Here is a 17,100-nt window from a genome sequence, read left to right as displayed (position 1 = left end):
GGGCCAGCAGTGGGCACCGAGGTCGGGGTCTCTGTGTTTCGAGTTGGGGCTGGGGGGCTGTTTGTCCCCTTTGCAGTGGGAGCTCGGCGCGGCAGGCAGGGAGGAGGCACCTACAGTCACCCTTGGGTGTGGCCAGGCAGGGGCTGAGGCTCAGGGATGGTCAGGTGGGAGCCTCTTGGGGCGCTTCCTGGCCTGGGGGGGGCTTCTCCGGGGCTTGATCTCCCCTCGGCCAGGCTGGGGTGGGGGACACTCACAGGCACAGGAACGGGCACCTGGCCTGGAGGTCCAGAGCCTGCCAGAGGCTGAATCTGAGCCGTGCTCGTTGCTTTGACCCCAGTGCCTGGGTGTCTCCATCCAGCAAGCTCAGGCTGAGACCTGTGACTCCGCCCGGCACGCGGAGGCCTGGCACGCGCCAGCCTGAAGCTGCCATCTCAGCCTGCAGGGGGAGGCCGCCGCTCCTGGACGGCACCTGCTGGGTTTCTGGGTGCCGTACCCTTTGCAGCAGGAGCTCGGAGGAAAGAAAGGTGGGGTGGGGAGAGCTTTCCTGCTCTTGAAATACGAGGGGACCCACAGAGTCGAGCTGGTGCCCGGGAGGAGCAGTGGGTGTAGGGAGCACAGGGCTCCCTGCTTGCGAGGCTCGCGCGGTCCCTGCGGACTGGCCACCCGACCTTGGCGGGACCCCCCTGCGGCACCGTGGCAGGAGCTGGAGTAGTCGGGGCTTCTGGGGACACCCCTTTTCTCTGTCAGACGGTCTCTGTTGCACGGAGCACCGCGTCCTCACTCTGCTCTCGCGGATGCAAGGCCGGTGTCAGGAGTCGAGGCTCAGCGGGGGCAGGTGGGAGGCGGCGCTCCTGGACACCCAGCCACAGCTGCCGCCCCCAGATCTGCTCTCTGGGGAGCCGGGCCCTAGCGGGGGACAGGCTGGCCCAGTGGTGCTGGGCTGTGCCTGCTGGGAGGTCGGGGCCTCTCCCCACGGCCGCTGCTGGCCTCAGGGCCCGCGCTGCGCGTGGAGCGGGGACCGACGCCTCTCGCTGCGCTGCCCCCGTCTCCACCAGTGGTGGAAACAGCTTAATCTTTTTTCCATTTCTACTGTTGGCCAAAGAAAAAGAGAACTTAATCTTTTTTCCATTTCTTCCAATGGTGGAAAAAGGCTCATTTTGCCATTTCGAGGTACCTCGGCCTCTTCCAGAGGAAAGTGCAGACTCTCCACTCGCTCCTGCGTCCGCTCGGCTGTGGCCAGGCCAGGGCCAGGCTATTGCTTCTTCCCGAAGGCGCCCGCCCCCTCGGCGTCCCTGTGTGGGGAGCGGGGACGTGGCAGGGAGGGGCCACGCTGGGCCTGTGGTCACCGCCCCCCCTCGGCGCCAGCTGCCTGCTGAGCCCGTGTGCCCCCACGCTGGCCGAGAGCGCGGGGCGGCCTGCTCCCCAGTGCCCGCGGGATGAGGGGCCCCCACCCCCCCAGGGGCACCAGGGGGCATTTCCGCTTCTCCCCGCTGCCCTCCCTCCCCAGGCCCCTTCCTGCCCCAGAAGCTCAGTGTCCGCCCTGCGTGGCGCAGGCAGCCCTCCCCCCTTCCCCTCCCCGCCCTCTCCCCCCCCCCCCGTCTCCCCTCCTCTGCCTTCTCCTCCTTCCCTTCCTCTGCCCCCCTCCCCGAATCTCAGGCGTCCACCCGGCGCTGGCTCCTGGTTCATGGTTGGGGAACCTCAGAGCCCACCTGCTCCCTGGGGTCAGGGCGGCCACAGCTCCTGGGTCAGGGGCTCCGGACATGATGAGGGTCAGGGATGCTGTTTCCAGGCGTGGTCCAGCTGCCCATGGCTCTGAACAGTGCGCTGGTGGGCGTGGCTTCGTGGCCTACCCCGAGGCCCATTGCAGGCCCACGCGCCAGTCTTGGGCCTGGGGAGATGGCAGGTTGGGTCCCTGGGCTGGTGGAGCGTGATGGGGGCTGGTCATTCTCTGGCTCGTAGAGGGGCAGGTGGGCAGTGTGGCCGGTCCCTGCCTGGGTGTGTGCTGTGTGTGCCAGGCATGGCCGATGCCAAGGCTTATGCGGTGTCCTGGCAAGTTTGGGGCCCACGCAGGGGCCCGTCAGTCCCGGGGCCATGTCACAGCTGCAGCCTGGTGGGTGGAAGCGGCGTGGGTGGGGTCTCTTCCTGCCGCCCCTGCAGCCAGGCTGTGGTACTTCCCCAGGGCACTTACGCCGCTGCTTCTCAGGGAGGTGGGGTCCCATGGAGCCCCCAGGGCCCCCAGCAGCTGCTCAGTGCTCTGGGGACACCCCCATGGACGGGGCTGCCCCGGACTCCCTGTCCGCTGGGCCCGCGAGGGAGAAAAGCGAAAGGGACACGAGCCGCTTCCGGGAGCCGCATCCAGACGGACCACCGCCCCGTGCTTGGGCAGTGGGCAGGACTGCGCTGCCCCCTGGGCTCCCACTGGCGTGTCCACGCCACAGTGCCGGGCTGCAGTCACCACGCAACGCCAGCCGGGGCCACATGGGGTCTCCCGCAGCAGGTGACGGGGAGGGGAGGTGGGAGTTGCACAGGGACATCTGGCTGGCGCAACAGGTCGGGGCCTCCACAGGGGCTGGCCAGCTGCCCGTCACCCAGGAGGAGCCCACATGCTGGGCATCTGCCCGTCCAGGATGGTGGACAGGGCTGTGGGGGGTGGCGCCCACTCCTGGGACACTGGAGGTGAGAGAAGTGTTGCCGTCCTGACCTGGGGCCGCTCTGGGCTCAGCTGCATGGTGGCCGAGGCCCTGCAGGAGGGGGGACCCCTCAGCCAAGCAGGGACCCCGGATGCGGCTCCTGGTGTGTGGAGGACATGGATGAAGTGCCGGAAGGGGGAGGGACCGGGAGGAGGACCTCCCAGTCCCTGAGTCCCCCCAGAGGGGGGTGTGGCTCGGGGTTCCCCAGGCCCGTGAGGTACTTGTAGAGCCCCCCACCCCCGGCCCCCAGGGCTTCACGTTGACCCACCGTGGAGACGCCCCCGTCTGGTCTCTGGTTGCGGCGGGGGGAGCGGGGAGCGGCACTTTAATCTGAGCTGACGGCAGCCCTGGGGGCTCGGGACACGCGGATGGGACAGGACGGCTGAGGGCCGGCCACACAGGCCCAGCGGGGACCCGGCGACCACGAGCCTGAGCCGGGGCTCAGCGGCTTCCACAGAGCTGTGTTTGTGCAACTCTCGCGTTCAAGGCAGCAAAGCGCCGGCCACCTCGGGCTGGGCCTCCCTGGCTGCCCCACACGCCTTCGTTTTCCTCGGACCGTGACCGTGTCCTGCTTTGGAATCAAACATGATTTTTCCACAAACGTCCCTGGGAACTTCGGGCTCAGCATCCGGAGCACCCGGGACCCCAGCCGCCGGCCTCCAGCTCCGGGAGGGCCGAGCTCACCCCAGGCGCCCGCATCCCTGGCCTGAAAGGTGGCCCCTCGCCCCCCGGCGCATCCCGAGGCCGCCCGGCAGAGCCTGCGCCCCTGAGCTGGGAGACGGCCGACCGCGGGCCTCTCTTCCCGGGCTCAGCGGGCCGCCCACTGCCCAGAGGCCACCTGCGGCCGGCAGCCCGGAGAGCCGGGGAGGGAGGCTCCCCCGACCCTGCCCCATGTCCGGCGTTCCCCGGGCAGCGGGTCTCGCTCACCCGCGCTCCTGTGTCCTTGCGGTGCCGCAGGCCCCGAGGCGCCCGGGAGCCGGCCCTGCTGCCGCGGCCTCTACGACTTCGAGCCCGAGAACCAAGGCGAGCTGGGCTTCAAAGAAGGGGACGTCATCGCCTTGACCGGCCAGCTGGACGAGAACTGGTACGAAGGGGAGGTCCGCGGGGAGTCCGGATTCTTCCCCATTAACTATGTGGAGGTGGTGGTGCCTTTGCCGCGGTGAGCGTGCGCCCGAGGCCGCTGCGGGCCGGGCCTCGCTCGCCAACGTGGGCCTCACTCGCCGCTGCGGGCGGCCGCGCCGGGCTTTCGCCTGTGTCTTGATAACGTATTTTCTATCGATTCACTTTGTATAAATGATTCCCTCGTCCTCGCTCCACGCACACACGGTTTCCCTCTTTGCTCCTTGTGCTGCAAGCCCCGGTAAATAAACACGAGCCCGCTGCCGGAGAGAGAGGCCTGCTCCCGTCGCCGCGGCTCCGCGCCTGGGCCCGGGGAAGTCAGGCGTCGTTTCTCGACACGACCGCCGGCCTCTGGCCTGTGCCGCCAGCTGACCTCGAGCGGCCGGTGGATGAGCCGCGCTGACTGGGCCAGGCCTTGGCGTCCTGACCGTGGAGGGCTCAGGCTGCGGCTGGGGTCCCCGGGGGCCGCGCCCAGATGCTGGTCCCAGGCCAAGGGGCTCGCTCTCCCCTGGCCCACCGGCTCCTCTGGGGATAGGGTCCCCCTTCCGTGAGCTCCCCAAGTGGGTGCGTGAGAGCCGGGCACAGCGCCTGCCAGCTGGCACCTGGTCGGGTCCCGGGGCCAGCCCGCTGTGGCCGCCGGAGGCAAACACGCTCGGAGCCTGGACCTGACCCCATGGGTCAGCGCACAGCCTGGGCTTGCTCTGACCTGGGGCCCAGAAGGCCCTGGGGGGCAGAGGAGGAGACTGGTGCCGGCCTGGGACCCAGCGGCGGAGGTTGCGGTCCAGCAGGTGTCTTGGCCCGTGTGCACTGCACCCTCCGGCGTTTTGGCAGGTGCCGCAGCAGCCGCGGGCTCTGGGTCCTTCTGCAGCCGGAGCTGCCTGTGTCTGACTCGGGTGCAGCGCGAGGAAGCCCTGGCGTCCAGACTTGGACCCACGTTTCCCGCACCGGGCTTTCGGGCACCACGTGCTGCTCTGGCTTCGGGGCTCCCCACCTCCGGTCTGTCTGCTCAGCGGGCTCTTCCCTGGGCCCCTCAAGCGCCCGTGCCTGGCGCTCCTGCCAGGCGCCTCGGCCAGGGGCCGGGGAGCAGCGTCTGCGTGGGGCAGGCGGCTCCGCTCCTCCCGTGCTGCAGTCGCGGCTGAAGAGCGAGGTCTGTCCCCCCACCGCACCCCGCGCTGTGATTTAGGGGATGAGCTCGGGCCCGCCTGGGGCTTCATCAAACCCCTGGAATGACTCCGGGGCAGGAGGCCTGAGGACGGTGGGAAGAACCGCCGGCAGGGCCAGCGGCTGGCCCTCCTCGAGGAGCCAGGGGTGGGCCGGCTTCAGGGCGGATTCATCGCGTGGGCGGACAGCAGATGGGGCTGAAGCGCCCAGTCCAGTGGAAGGCCAGGCCCGACGACAGGCTCTCCATTCTGCTTTCTGGGGAAGAAGCTCTTGGTGCTTTCGCGGGAGGCGCACCACGCGTGTCCGTGACATAGCGTGTAGAGACGGTGAGCCCAGACATGGCCTCATGCAGACGGTGAGTGGACACTGCATGGCCAGCTTCCACAGCCCCGCCCTGGCCCCAGGCCGAGGAGCCCCCAGCCCTCGGCCAGGACTTCCCAGCCCTGCTCCTGCCCCCGCGAACCCCGCGTCAGAGGGCAACATGGCCCTCTGTGGCTGGAACCGCGGAGCCAGCCCCGCCTCGGGGCTCCCGATGGTCCCCTGGCCGTCCTCGCCCGTGACTCCTGGTCCAGCCACAGCCCTGAGGCTCCCATCAGAGCCCTGCTTGGGGCACAACCTGTGCGGTGCAGAGTCGCATCCAGTGGCTGCTCCGTGGCACATGTGTCCCTGGCTGGCCCCCGCCCTCTGTCCACGTCCTCGCCACCAGTCCTGTGCACACGCTGCGCCCCAAATGCAGTCGCCAGCGTGCTCCTCTGCGGGGCCTCGGGCGACAGGCAAGGGATCCTCGAGGGGTGTTCCTGGATCCTCGGTTGTGCTGTCACCCCGTGTTGCCTGCCCGGGGCAGGAGCGAGGCCGGGCGCTGGGGCTGGGGCAGCAGGACCGGGAGGGTGAGAGGAGTCTGCGGGTTGGCAGCACGTCTCCGCCACGTGGGGCCGCGCAGCCGGCGGCCGGGGCTCCCGTGTGGGCCTCACGTGTCTTCCTCCCCGCCTGGATTCTCGTGTCACGCCCGGCGTCCGCATCGGACCCTGCACTGTGGCAGACGCGCGGGGACGCCGGGGGAGAGCTGCTCTCTCAGGGCGACAGACCCGGGGCCACGCCCTGGAGGCTGGCTCCTCCCGTCATCCACGAAGTGACGGAGACGTGGTGTCCCTTTCACTGGACTTTCAGGCCAAATAAAGATGCTTATTTATGGGCGCGTCCGCGTGCTCGAGTATCTTCAGGGGGCGGTTTGAGCCGAGGCCCAGGCTCCGGTCGCGGCGCCCAGGGTGTTTCCCAGCCGAGGCCGCGCAGGGATGAGCCGGGCAGGACCGGCCAACTGCTGCTCCATTCGCTCGAGTGGGGGACACGGAGCCACTGTCCCCTGTGTGTCACAGGCCAGCAGCGGCTCAGACCTGCCAGCGTGCAGCCCGTGTGCGGGACCCGGCTCACCAGAGCCTTGGGCCCCCTCAAGACCACAGCAGGGGTCCCCAGCTGGGCCCCGGGTCGGCCAGGAGCATCTCAGGCCACATGGGCGGCGCAGGCAGTGATGTCCTCCGCAGGAGCTCCCCATCGGCACGCTGCTCCGGCCACGCTCTTCGTCCCCTCGCTGTGTCCAGCTGGGGGTGGGGGTCACAGTGTCCCTAACAAAGAGGGGGTGCCCTGCCGCTTGCAAGCGTCCACAGTGGGCGCCAGTGGCGCCCCCCCCCCCCCGGGGGTGGTTGTCTCAGGCCGGTTGAGAGGAGCTTGCAGGTCCTGTCCATCCAGACAGCTGCCCGTCTCCTTCCGAGGAGTGGGGGTGCACACGCACGCCCGCACACACTCATGCATGCTCACACACGTGGGAGAACACGACCCAACAGCCGCAGCGAGTGTCCTGGGGTGTGCGGTGAGAGAGCGTCTCCCTCAGTCTGCCGACCACACCCTTGGCCTCAAGCGCACACCTGAGGTCTTGGTCGGCCTGGGGCGGTCTCCCAGCAGGGTGCATGGGGACCAGGAACTGCCCGCAACGTCGTCGTCGCTCCCCGCGGAATAGCTGGTGCAGCTGCTGAGCTGGCTCCCCGCGCCCCCGCCCCACACCTCTGCGCCGCGCCCCTGTGCTCTTGCCAGTGCTGCCAACCCCCACCCCCACCACCTGGCCTGGGCCCGGCACACCCACATGCACCGTCACCCCAGCAGGCGCCTGTCACCCCGCCGGTTGTGCTTTAGGCCAGAAGCCGAGGGCCTGGGGAGGGCGTGCGGGCGGGTCACGGCCAGGTGCCGGGCAGGGCCGCGATGTCTGGCTGGCTCTCGAGCCTCGAAGCGTGAAGTGTGGTCCGCAAAACTCAAGACACAGAAATACTTTAATTGACTTCTATTTGAAACAAGACTTTTCAGGTCTTCCTGTGGGGGCCGCCAACCCAACCACTCCCAAGCCCGGGGCGCAGGCTGGGCAGGCCGTCGGCTGCGGGCGCGCGGGGCGGGCCCCCAGCAGGCACGTGGTGCGGGCCCTGGCCTGCACCCTGCGTTCGCTCCCACGGTCGGTTCTGGGATCTCCCTGGCCCCACGGTGGCCGGAGAGGGGGCCGGGCTGTCTTTCAGGAGGACGCGGCTCCTGAGGGCCGCGCTGGCTGAGCTGGGCTGTGCATCGACGCTGCTCTGACTCCGCAGGGACCCAAGTGCCTGCGTCAGAACCTGGCTCGGTGCCAGCACGGGGAGGCCGAACACGGCCAGCGGCAGGGAAGAGCGTGCGGGGCCGTCGCTGGGCCGACGTCACGGTCTCCCTGGCCGGAATGCCCAGTCATGGGGCCTTCTGTGGACGGGCCTGGAGCGACCTGACCACAGAGTCCTCAGCTCAGGGCCACGGGGTCCTGGCTCCACACCCGACTCGGGGAGGCAGGTGCTGACGGGGGCCATGTGGAGGCCTCACCACGGCACCCCCTGTGTGGTTCTGCTCCAGTGTCCCCGAGAGTCAGGGAGGGCCAACCTGTCCTGGCTAAGGCCTGCTCACGCACCCCCCCAGCCTGCCTCTCGCCTTGCAGGGTTTCCTGTGCACCCCAGCACCCTGTGGCACCCCCTAGCACCCCGCAACACCCCTGCCCCTTGCTGGGCGTGCCCCTCCCCCACGGCTGCAGTCACCATGCCTGCCCAGACTTACCCGGGGCCTTTCTCCAAGCCCGGGGCTCAGGCCCCTCATGTGCCCCCGACCAGAAAAGTAATTCCGTGTCAAGAACAAGCTCAGGCCGATGCCTGGAAAGACGTTCCCTTTGTCCGGGCTTAGAGTGGCCTCCGCCCCCACCGCGTGCCCCCACCCCACGCCCCGCGTCCCACCGGTGCCCACACTGTGCCTGGTTGTGGCCTCCGGACACCCAGCAGGAGGCAGCGGCACCGGCAGCCGGCGGAAGGCGGGGAGGAGGAGTCTGCGGGGGAGGCGCGCGGGCTCCCCAGGGGGTCGGGCCCAGGAAGTGGCCGGGCGGGCAGGCATGATGGCAGCACCTGCTGCCCGCCCCTCGCTCCCCCAGGCCTGGTCTCCCCACCCCCAGCCGTGGCCAGCTGAGGGCGCGCTAGCCTGGGGCCACTGCGGGCAAGCGGGTGGGGAGGGGGAGCTCTGGGCCCTGGGCTGGCCCGCGGGGCAGCGGGTGGGGCAGCGGGTGGGGCAGCGGGTGGGGTGGGGGCCCGGCCTGCCGGCGCTCCTCCAGCCCTCTCGTGCGGAGCTGTCCTCAGCTCCCGGTCCCCCCCACGCCAGCGCGGGAGCCACACCCAAAGGCCCCTGGCCCTGACCAACCGTTCGCAGCAGAGGCCGCCGGTGGAGACGAGGCTGGGCCGGCTGCTGTCACGGGGTCCCAGCGGGAGTCCCAGGCGGGCGCAGGGAGGAAGAAGCAGGAAGGAGGCTGCGGGCCCAGAGTGCCCAGCCCAGCCCCCGGACAGCCTGCCCCGGCCTGCTGCCACACGGGGACGCTCACCATTCTCCTGGGGCGTCCATGGGGCTGGCAGAGTGTGTGCACGGGGGTCGGGGGGCCCCGAGGCCCTGGGGGTCAGACCTTTCTCTCTGGCGGCCTCCCAGCGGGGAGCCCGAGCTGACGCTGTGGTCGGCTGTGGTCGGTGCTGGGGAGGCCGTTCTGAGTCCTGAGGCACCTCGGGGCGTTCCCTGCTGTGCCCGAGCCTCCTCTCCAACCTCCGCACTTCCCAGGTCACCCGGGAGGGGACAGTGCTCAGTGGCCTGGCCTGCATGATTCCGGCCAGGGTCAACCGAGGTCCGTCAGGGCGACCTCGCCTTCTAGTCTCGGGCGCCCGGGGGTGCCATTCGTCACGTTTTAGTTTTGGTGATTTTCCTGTTTAAAACGGTCCCCCAAGGGCAGAGCTGGCAGGGCCTGGTGCTCCTGGCTGGAGGAGCCTTGGAGGAGACCCGGTCAGTGGCCTTCTCGGTGTCCGAGCGAGCGGCAGGGCAGTGACGACGGCCACGCACGAGACCACACGGCGCAGGCTACGGATGGACCTGCTGGCGCAGACGTGGCCACGGGCGGTGCCCCCGCCTCCCCTGCGTGGCTGGGGGCTGATAAGCAGCTCAGAAGGAGCCCCCCCCATTCCCACCCGCCTCCCCAGATTCCAGCCGAGTGGGAGGGCAGAGATGGCCTTAGGGGTCCCCCTCTTGGCTGGGGGGTGCATGGAAGACAAGGTGGAGGTCCGGGATCCCCGTAATAAAACTCCAGCGGCTTCTGGAAAGCACCAGCCACGCAGCAGGCGGGCAGAGCACAGCTTCGGGCGGGAAGGTGGTGCTTTAGAGAGAGGCTGGGCTCTGGGGGTCCAGGCGCCTGCTGGCGCCCGGGAGTCCCTCAGGCCGAGTCCCAGCTCCTGGTGGAGACAGGGACCTTGGTGGAGACTCGCAGCTGCACCGGGTCTGGCACAGCTGCACGCGGGGCCGCCAGGCAGGGCCGCGGCTGGTGGGAGGCCTGGGCGAGGCTGGCCTTGCTGGCCGCAGGGCCTGGCTGCGTCCCGCTCCCATAGGCCGGGGCAGCAGGGCCATGCCAACCCCCCCTCCCCTCCCGAAACCCCCCAGACCGCCTTCCCGCAGACACTGCCCCCCACTGCGGCCTGCACCCCCGCGGCCAGCAAGCAGCGCCGGACCGCGGCGGCTCCCAGGGAGGGGCCCGAGGTCTGGCCTGGCGCCCGGCCGGACGCGGCGCGGGGCGCTGGGGTCCGACGGGGCTCGGCGGCGGGGAGCGCGGCGCGGCTGGAGCCCGCGGTTCCGGGCAGGGTCCGCGCCGGGCCGGGCGGGGCGGCGGCTGGCGGGGCTCCGGCCTCGCAGCGCTCCTGGCCCCGCGCCCGGCCGCCGCGCGAGGAGGGGCTTCCAGGAAGCGCGGCCGCGCGTGCCAGCCCGTCTCGCCGCCCCCCGCGCCCGCGCGCGTCTCGGGGCGCCCTGCACTTGCCGGGGGTGCAGGTGGCGGCGCGCGCCCCGCGCCCTGGGCCCGGGCCAGGCTGCTCGGCGCGCCGGGCGGGAGGCGGGAGGCGGGGCGGCCCGGCCCCATTTAACGCGGCGGCGCGGCGGGCAGGTCGTCCCGGAGCCCGCGCCGCTGGTCCGGGCGCCCGTCGGAGCCTCCGCCGCGCCAGGTGGGTGCCGGCGGCGCGGGGCGTGGGGAGGGCCCCCCGGGAGGGCCGCTCGGCCAGCGGGGGACCTGGAGCTGGAGGGGGCACCGCGCGCCCCGGCCTCGGGAGCAGGGAGCGGGCGCGGGCGTTCCGTGGGGTGCTGGCAGAGATGGGGAGGAGTTGTTGGGGCTCTCGGTGGGCCGAGGGGCGCCCTGGCTTGGGGGGACCGGCACCCGGTTGGCAGCTTTCAGGTTTGGGGGTTTCTAGGTAGGAAGTGGGCGGCGAGGGCAGCCTGGAGCCCAGGGTGTCAGAGGTCTGGGGGCTGGTCGGTGGGTGGCAGCACCCCAGCTCGGACTAGGAGGGAGCACAGGGGCGCGCGGGCAGCGTGCAGGTCCGGCCTGTGCTGGCCGCCTGGCTCGCCCAGCCAGAGTCGCCGCCTCGCCTCGGTCGGAAACAGCAGCACATTTGCGGATCCCATTAGGCCCGGCCCTTAATGCTTTCTCCAGACGGAGAGGAGCCACCGGCCGCCCCCGGACACCGGCCCGCCAGGCGCCCGCGAGCTGACGCGCGAGGCGGGTGTGACCTCGGCCTGTGCAGGCTCCACTCGGATCTGTTCCCTGCAGGCTGTGGGGAGAGCCGGGAAAAGCCCCCCACCGGCCCTTGGAAGACCATCCCACGCTCGGGCTGTTTCCTGGGGGCTCCCAGCTCAGGTCCCAGGCCCTCTGGCTGCAGGTCTGGCCTGGGAATAGGGCGTCATCTGTGGGGGGGAGGCCCTGAGCTATCAGGAGACCCGCCTCTGCCCGGCATCCTTGGCTGGCTGTGTGAGCGCAGAGCTCCCCACGCGCTCCGGCTTGCTTGGTCTCACACTCATTGCTGCCTGGAGCAGAGAAGCTGGCAGGTGCCGGAGCCCTTGGCTCCACACCGAGCCCCTCGCCAGGGGCCACACCCAGCTGCTCACAGACAGCCGGGGAAGTGGCCCGGCAGAGGGCTCCGCTCCGGAGGCAGGTCCAGTGTGGCTTCCCGACCCGGCTGTGGACCCCTGCAGAGGGCCTGTCCCCTGCACTGGGTAGCCTGTCCTGGCTCAACACCCTCTTCCCAAGACCAGCCGTGGGTTCGGGCCCTCCCTCGGCTTGGTCTTGGCTGTGAGTGCAGCGCTGGGCTGGCGTTGCCTGAACCATCTCCTCCTCTACAGGCTGCACGTGAGCCCGAGGACCTGGCCCCATGGCTTCCTGGAAGAGGTCCTGCTGGCTGCCGGCATGGGCGGGCTTCATGCTTGCTGCCCTCCTGCAGGTAACGGGAAGGGGCCAGAGTGGGGTCAACTTCTGCTCACTTAGGGGTGTGACTCTGGATCACCTAAGATGTGGCATGACCACGCTCTGCTGCTTCTTTCTCTCGTCCTCCAGCGCTGGCATCTCGGGCTGACCCGTCAGGCACCAAGCCCCTTGGGTTTGCCCCCACTTCAGTGCAGGGACCATGAGAACTCTTGGGGACTGTGACTTGGGTCTCAGATGACCCTCTCTTTTCAGTCTAGAATGGCTTTCTGCACCTGCGCAGTGGAGACTGGGCCACTGGAGGCCAGGACACAATGAATGGGGAGGGCCCAGGTTCTGGACTTAGCCACTAAGTGAGTACCCTGAGCTTCCTGCTATCAGCGATGGCACGCTGCTGGGGAGTCCTCGCTTTAGCTCCCACCTTTCCTGCTGGCCTGGAGGACCCACCTCAAGCATTGTATCTGCATTTGCCTATAGTGCAGACTCGAGCAAAGGAGGCAGATAATCTTGAGAGACAATAGGGAGTGGTGGAGGCAAAGTAGATGGCATGCATGCCATCTGTTAAGAGCAGCTTCTACCAATTCCAGCTGACCGCTGCCATTGGATGCAGGCCCGGGATCGCCAGGTCTCCCTGTTCTTGAAGATGGCTGGATCACCCAGATCCCCTTTCACGCCACCCAGTGTTACTGTGCTGGCAGCCAGGCAAATATGTGTGTACCCTGGATTACGAAAAGCATTTTGCCACCCCAGATAGAAAAGTGTAGGGCCTATTGTAATCAGTGTTGTGCCCTGAGGGACGCTGCCAGTCCACGCAGTGCCGTGTGACAGAACGTGGTAGCCCACACAAGCCCCGTGTGCACAGGGACGCCCTGGTCCCTGCAGTGGGGTGCCTGCGGGTGTGGCTTCCCTGGCACAGGACTTAGTGGCCGGCATGTCCTCAGGGCCTATGGAGGGCCTGGCATTGACTCGAGGCTCAGGTGTCTGCTGCGCCACGCAGGAGCACACAGGAGAGCTCTGGCCCCGCGGGCTGGGCAGGCTTGCACTCTTTTGGACGCCGGGGCTCAGACCCCGGCCAGCCCCGATGCCGAGTGAGCTCTGTGCTTCCTGAGACTGGTTTGCCTAGGCACACCTTCCTCCCGGTTACCCGCTTGGTTGGTCTGCACCATCCCTAGACTTGAACGGATCCCTGTGGCTAGAACCCGGCCCAGCAGCCCAGGTGCCAGGGCCTCCGGTCGGCAGAGGAGCCTGCCTGCCAGCTGGACCACTCACCTCACACGGGCCCGGGGTCGCTGCGTCTGCCCCTCTCAGCGGCCGCGGCTTCCTGGGGCTTGGTCTCCTCTGCTGACCTCGGGCCAAGGGCAGTGTGTATCCCGAGGAGTCTCAGTCCCTGGGGTTTCCATATCTGGCGTCTGCAGAGTGGTGGCCAGTGGGGCAGTGAGCACTGGAGGGCACGGGAGCGCGCAGGCCGGTGTCTGGATGTCGGTAGGTCCTGCCTGTGGGCCACAGGAACCCACCTGTCAGGGCACCCAGGAGGGCGAATCCAGCCTCCCGCTCAGGCGCTTGCTCTGTCTTAGTCGGCTTCCTGCCGCCGACAGCAGGGGCCCACGCGGGAGGCCCTCTACTGGCGGGGCAGAGGCGCGGCCATGCTCCAGTCCCAAGCCCGCCTCTGCACCCCTTAGTGAGGGCTGGGCCAGCGGGTTGCTCTCAGCTATTCGGGGTTTGGTCCAGTCTACGCGTTCAGTCTGCTTATCGTGGATGTAGTGATTTGATGGGGTCGGGTCGCCTGGTAATGTCGGGGCCGGGGCGCGTGCAGCTGCGTCCACGAGTGAGTGACAGGCGCCCCTTGGCACGCTCTGCCCTCCTTGCCTGTGTCCCGGGGTCCCACTGGCCCGCCTCTGCCTCTCCCTCCCCTGGTGCGCAGCTGCTGGCCCTGGCCTGCTGGCCGGCTCCGGCTTGCCCTGCAGGTGTGACACCCTGGCACATGACCTGGTGGCTGGCGTGTCCTCAGGGCCTACGAAGGGCCTGGCATTTACTCGAGGAGTAGGTGTCTGCCCCACGGGAGCATGCAGGAGAGCGCTGACCCCTGGGCCCAGTGCTGGTGCCCGCAGGGCTGAGGGGGAGGCAGACCCAAAGATGGGGGCCGGGACCCTTCTTTGCTGAATTCCCCCGAGGTGGGCAGGCTCCACCATGCCCCTCTCTCAACCCCCGCCCAGCTTCTTCTGCCAGTTAATTCCCATGGGAGCATTTTCGGGGCCTCCTTTTTGTCCGTTTCTCTCTCTGCTGCGCTCCCTGCCTCTGTCCAAGTCCTCAGAGCTCCCAGCCAGATTCTGTGGCACTTCCCGCTGCCGTGCGTGGAGCCATGGGGCCTTCTGCATGCCGAGACAGCTGCTAGCCTGTCCATTAGGCAAGCAGAGCGTTGCAGTTGTAGGAATGTGCAAGATAGAAGTCAAGACGGAAGGTGTGCCTTGCACTCCCAGCACGGCATTCCACTGCACACCCCCCCCACACACACACACACTCCCGCCATGGCATCCCACTGCATCCCGCCCCCTCTCCTTCGCCCCCGACCCCGGCTCAGATGTAAACACTCAGGTTATGTTTTGAGAACTGGGATCGTGTTGAACACCGTTTTATGCTCCGCTTTCCATCTCGTCCGTCAAGAACCGCCCCCCACCGTGCCAGCACCCACTTTGACTAGCAGTGACCACGGCCACGGCACTTTGGGATGCACCCCAATATCACCATGCGAGCCCGGTGTTCCAGGCTAGCTCAGGCGCATGCTGGCACCTGTGAAGTGCAGGACCTGTGCCCACGCTCTGCGCGTCCACCTGCATCCCCACGGGCTGCGCCAGGGCGCTTGCTGCCTGTCGGCCTCCACGCACCCCTCCCCACACAGTGTGTTCTGGCCGGCGTGTTCTGGCTCTTATGTCAGGTCGGTCTTCCTGCCTGGCCTCATCCTGCCTGGCTTCGTCCTCGGTGGCCACTCGAGGTGAATGTCCTAGTCGTGTTGTGGGGATGATGGCATCTGAGCACAAGTGCCAGCCCTGGTGAGCAAACCAGCGTGGCCACACGCCCACTGCCCCACGGGTCCCCTGGGGGCCACAGCACTTCCTAAGCCCAGTTCCCTGCCACCCACCCAGCCACCTCAGCCTCCCCCACCAGGGCCCCAGGCCTGCCCCGGCCCACTTAACCTCAGACTCGCACTCATCCAACTCAGAAGTGCCCCTCGGGCCACTCAGCTGTGTCCCCACTGCACAGAAGAGCAGGCAGGCAGGTGGAGAGAGGCCGGGGGCCTTGCAGGGCACCCTCAGGCCATCCCCAGCAGAGCAGGGCCCTGTGGATGCTGGTGGGACGTCCCAGCCAAAGGTGGGCACCCCTGGTCCAGCTAGCGGGGAGGCCTAGGCTGGGCTGGGGGAGGGGGCGGGTCCTGGACGTGAGGATGTAGCCTGGAAACCATTTAGGACCTGAAGGGATGAACTTGACAAGTGACTCCGGGGCCTGGGCCGGGGATGGAGGCCCCTTCCAGCTGGGAAGCGGTTTCAGGCGCGCAAGAAGGGAAACTTGCTGCACTCTTGGGAGGTCGTTGGTCCCTCAGAAGGCGCAGCTCCAGGGAGGATGCAGGTCCAGCCGCGAGGCCCAGTGAGGAAAGTGCAGAAACACTGGCAGGAGAAGCCGCCTCAGAAAGGCCACATCAAAGCCAGCGTCTCCGCTCCAAGTCGCGGGACTGAGACATGAGGAAGAGCCCAATTAGGGATAATTGTTTCATGACAGAGGCCACGGCCGTGTCCCCTGCTGTGCTGCCCGTGGAGTTGGGCCACCGACACCGAGGCTGTGGAAACCACATTTCAAGGTTAGGGTTCTGATTGCTCTGGGTTTATTTTTACAAAGATGCTAATTTCCATAAATAGCATGGAAGCATAAAGCAATTTCCTCTCCAAGTATTTTATGCAATTACTTTCTGGAATTTGTCAGCACTGAGCAGCTCTGGCCAATGTATGCTATAAATTATTGTGCAAATATTCAGACAAATATTTGTTCTCCAAACCTTCATTTATAAGGAGAAGAGCATTCGTTCTATTTGGGAAACCATTTAAGAACAGGAAGAATGACTGTTTCATTAATTAAAAACTCATTTATTGTGTTAAAGGATTCTAAAACACTCTCTACTCTCTTTTGCAATCACCTCTGTGTTTTCTCTTCCTGATATAAAAACACAGCATACATTGATTATAAAAATGCGGCAAACACAAAAGGGCAAAGTGAAAAATTCTGCCCATCGTTAGGATTTTGCCATGGGTTGTTTCTGATACTCTTTTTAGAAGAATCACTCGTAAAAGTGCCTGTACTGTAACTTGATCTGGCCACGCGGCGTGAGCGTGCCTGCAGGCCACCGCTGTGTCTCGCGCTGCCAGCTGGGGTTCCCGGCCGCCTGCGGGGTGCACCTTATTAACAGAGCCTTAGTGGCGGAACATTTAGGTGGGTCCGTTTTATTTGTTGTTGCAAAGGCCGCTGCAATAGGTTTGCAGGTTCTGTCTGCTCTTCGATCACGCTGTGATTATTTTCTTTGAATATGTTTCTAGAGAAGTGGATTTGTTGAGGCATAGTTCTGGGGTCAAAAGCAAAGTGCAGTCTTGAGGCCTTGGGCTTCTGCTACCAAGTTGCCTGTAGAAGTCTTCATCAGAGCACTCAGTTGGCCAGAGAAGACTTAGGAGAGCATCAGTCGCGAGAGGCTCTGAAGAACTCTCTGACTCTCTGCGTCGCTGCTCTGTGTCTGTGCCCCGCTTCCCTGCCCGCCTCCCTGCCGGCCGCCCAGACACGCCTCGGGACTCGGTGCCGCCTCACCGGTGAGGTTCAGGGCTCTCCCCTCCCGCCACGTCCCGGGGTCTGGGGTCAGCTCTGCTGGCACGTGGAAGCTGGTCCCCTCGGCCCTCCCTGCACCCCCTGGAATATGGCGACTGTCCCAAACAGGTTCTTTTGACAGGGACTTTGCTGCACCAGCCCTCACGCCTGCTGGCCCCATCCTCCGCCTTAGACGTGTCCATCACATGAAGTGCCGAGTGGTCACTTGGCCGTGACTGTCGCACGCAAGGGCTCCCAGGAGGGCTCCCTCGGAGAGGCCGCTCGTTGCCCTTCCCCGGCTGCTGCCCTCCCGCCTCTCGGTCCCGGCTGCTCCTCCTCTCGCCGCCCTTCGCCTGGGCAGCGCCCACGCCGTCTCCAAGGGCAGCCCTCTGGGACAGACTCCCGGCCACCCTCACTGGGAGCACTCTTAGCCCCTGTCCCCGCGGGGCAGCTCCTGGATGGGCACCCTGGCCTGACCAGCCT

General features: G+C 67.3%; 2 protein-coding genes across 2 annotated transcripts in view; both read left to right on the top strand.

Moving 5' to 3' along the window:
- The window catches only part of SH3GL3 (SH3 domain containing GRB2 like 3, endophilin A3), a gene marked incomplete at both ends in the record, with an annotated part of 30,067 nt that extends 26,214 nt beyond the window's left edge, over positions 1 to 3,853 (top strand). The window contains one exon of the mRNA XM_084253660.1: positions 3,648 to 3,853. Coding sequence (XP_084109786.1) covers positions 3,648 to 3,853 — 206 coding nt within the window. The remainder of the gene's footprint in view (positions 1 to 3,647) is intronic.
- Positions 3,854 to 11,728: 7,875 nt separating this feature from the next.
- The window catches only part of ADAMTSL3 (ADAMTS like 3), a gene marked incomplete at both ends in the record, with an annotated part of 71,956 nt that continues 66,584 nt past the window's right edge, over positions 11,729 to 17,100 (top strand). The window contains one exon of the mRNA XM_084254108.1: positions 11,729 to 11,797. Within this exon, the coding sequence (XP_084110234.1) occupies positions 11,729 to 11,797 (69 nt within the window). The remainder of the gene's footprint in view (positions 11,798 to 17,100) is intronic.

This window comes from Talpa europaea (genome assembly GCF_964194135.1).
Source record: "Talpa europaea genome assembly, chromosome: 14".
In the NCBI taxonomy this organism is placed as follows: domain Eukaryota; kingdom Metazoa; phylum Chordata; class Mammalia; order Eulipotyphla; family Talpidae; genus Talpa; species Talpa europaea.
Note: the sequence above shows the minus strand (reverse complement) of the source record. Positions and strands in the feature narration are given on the sequence as shown.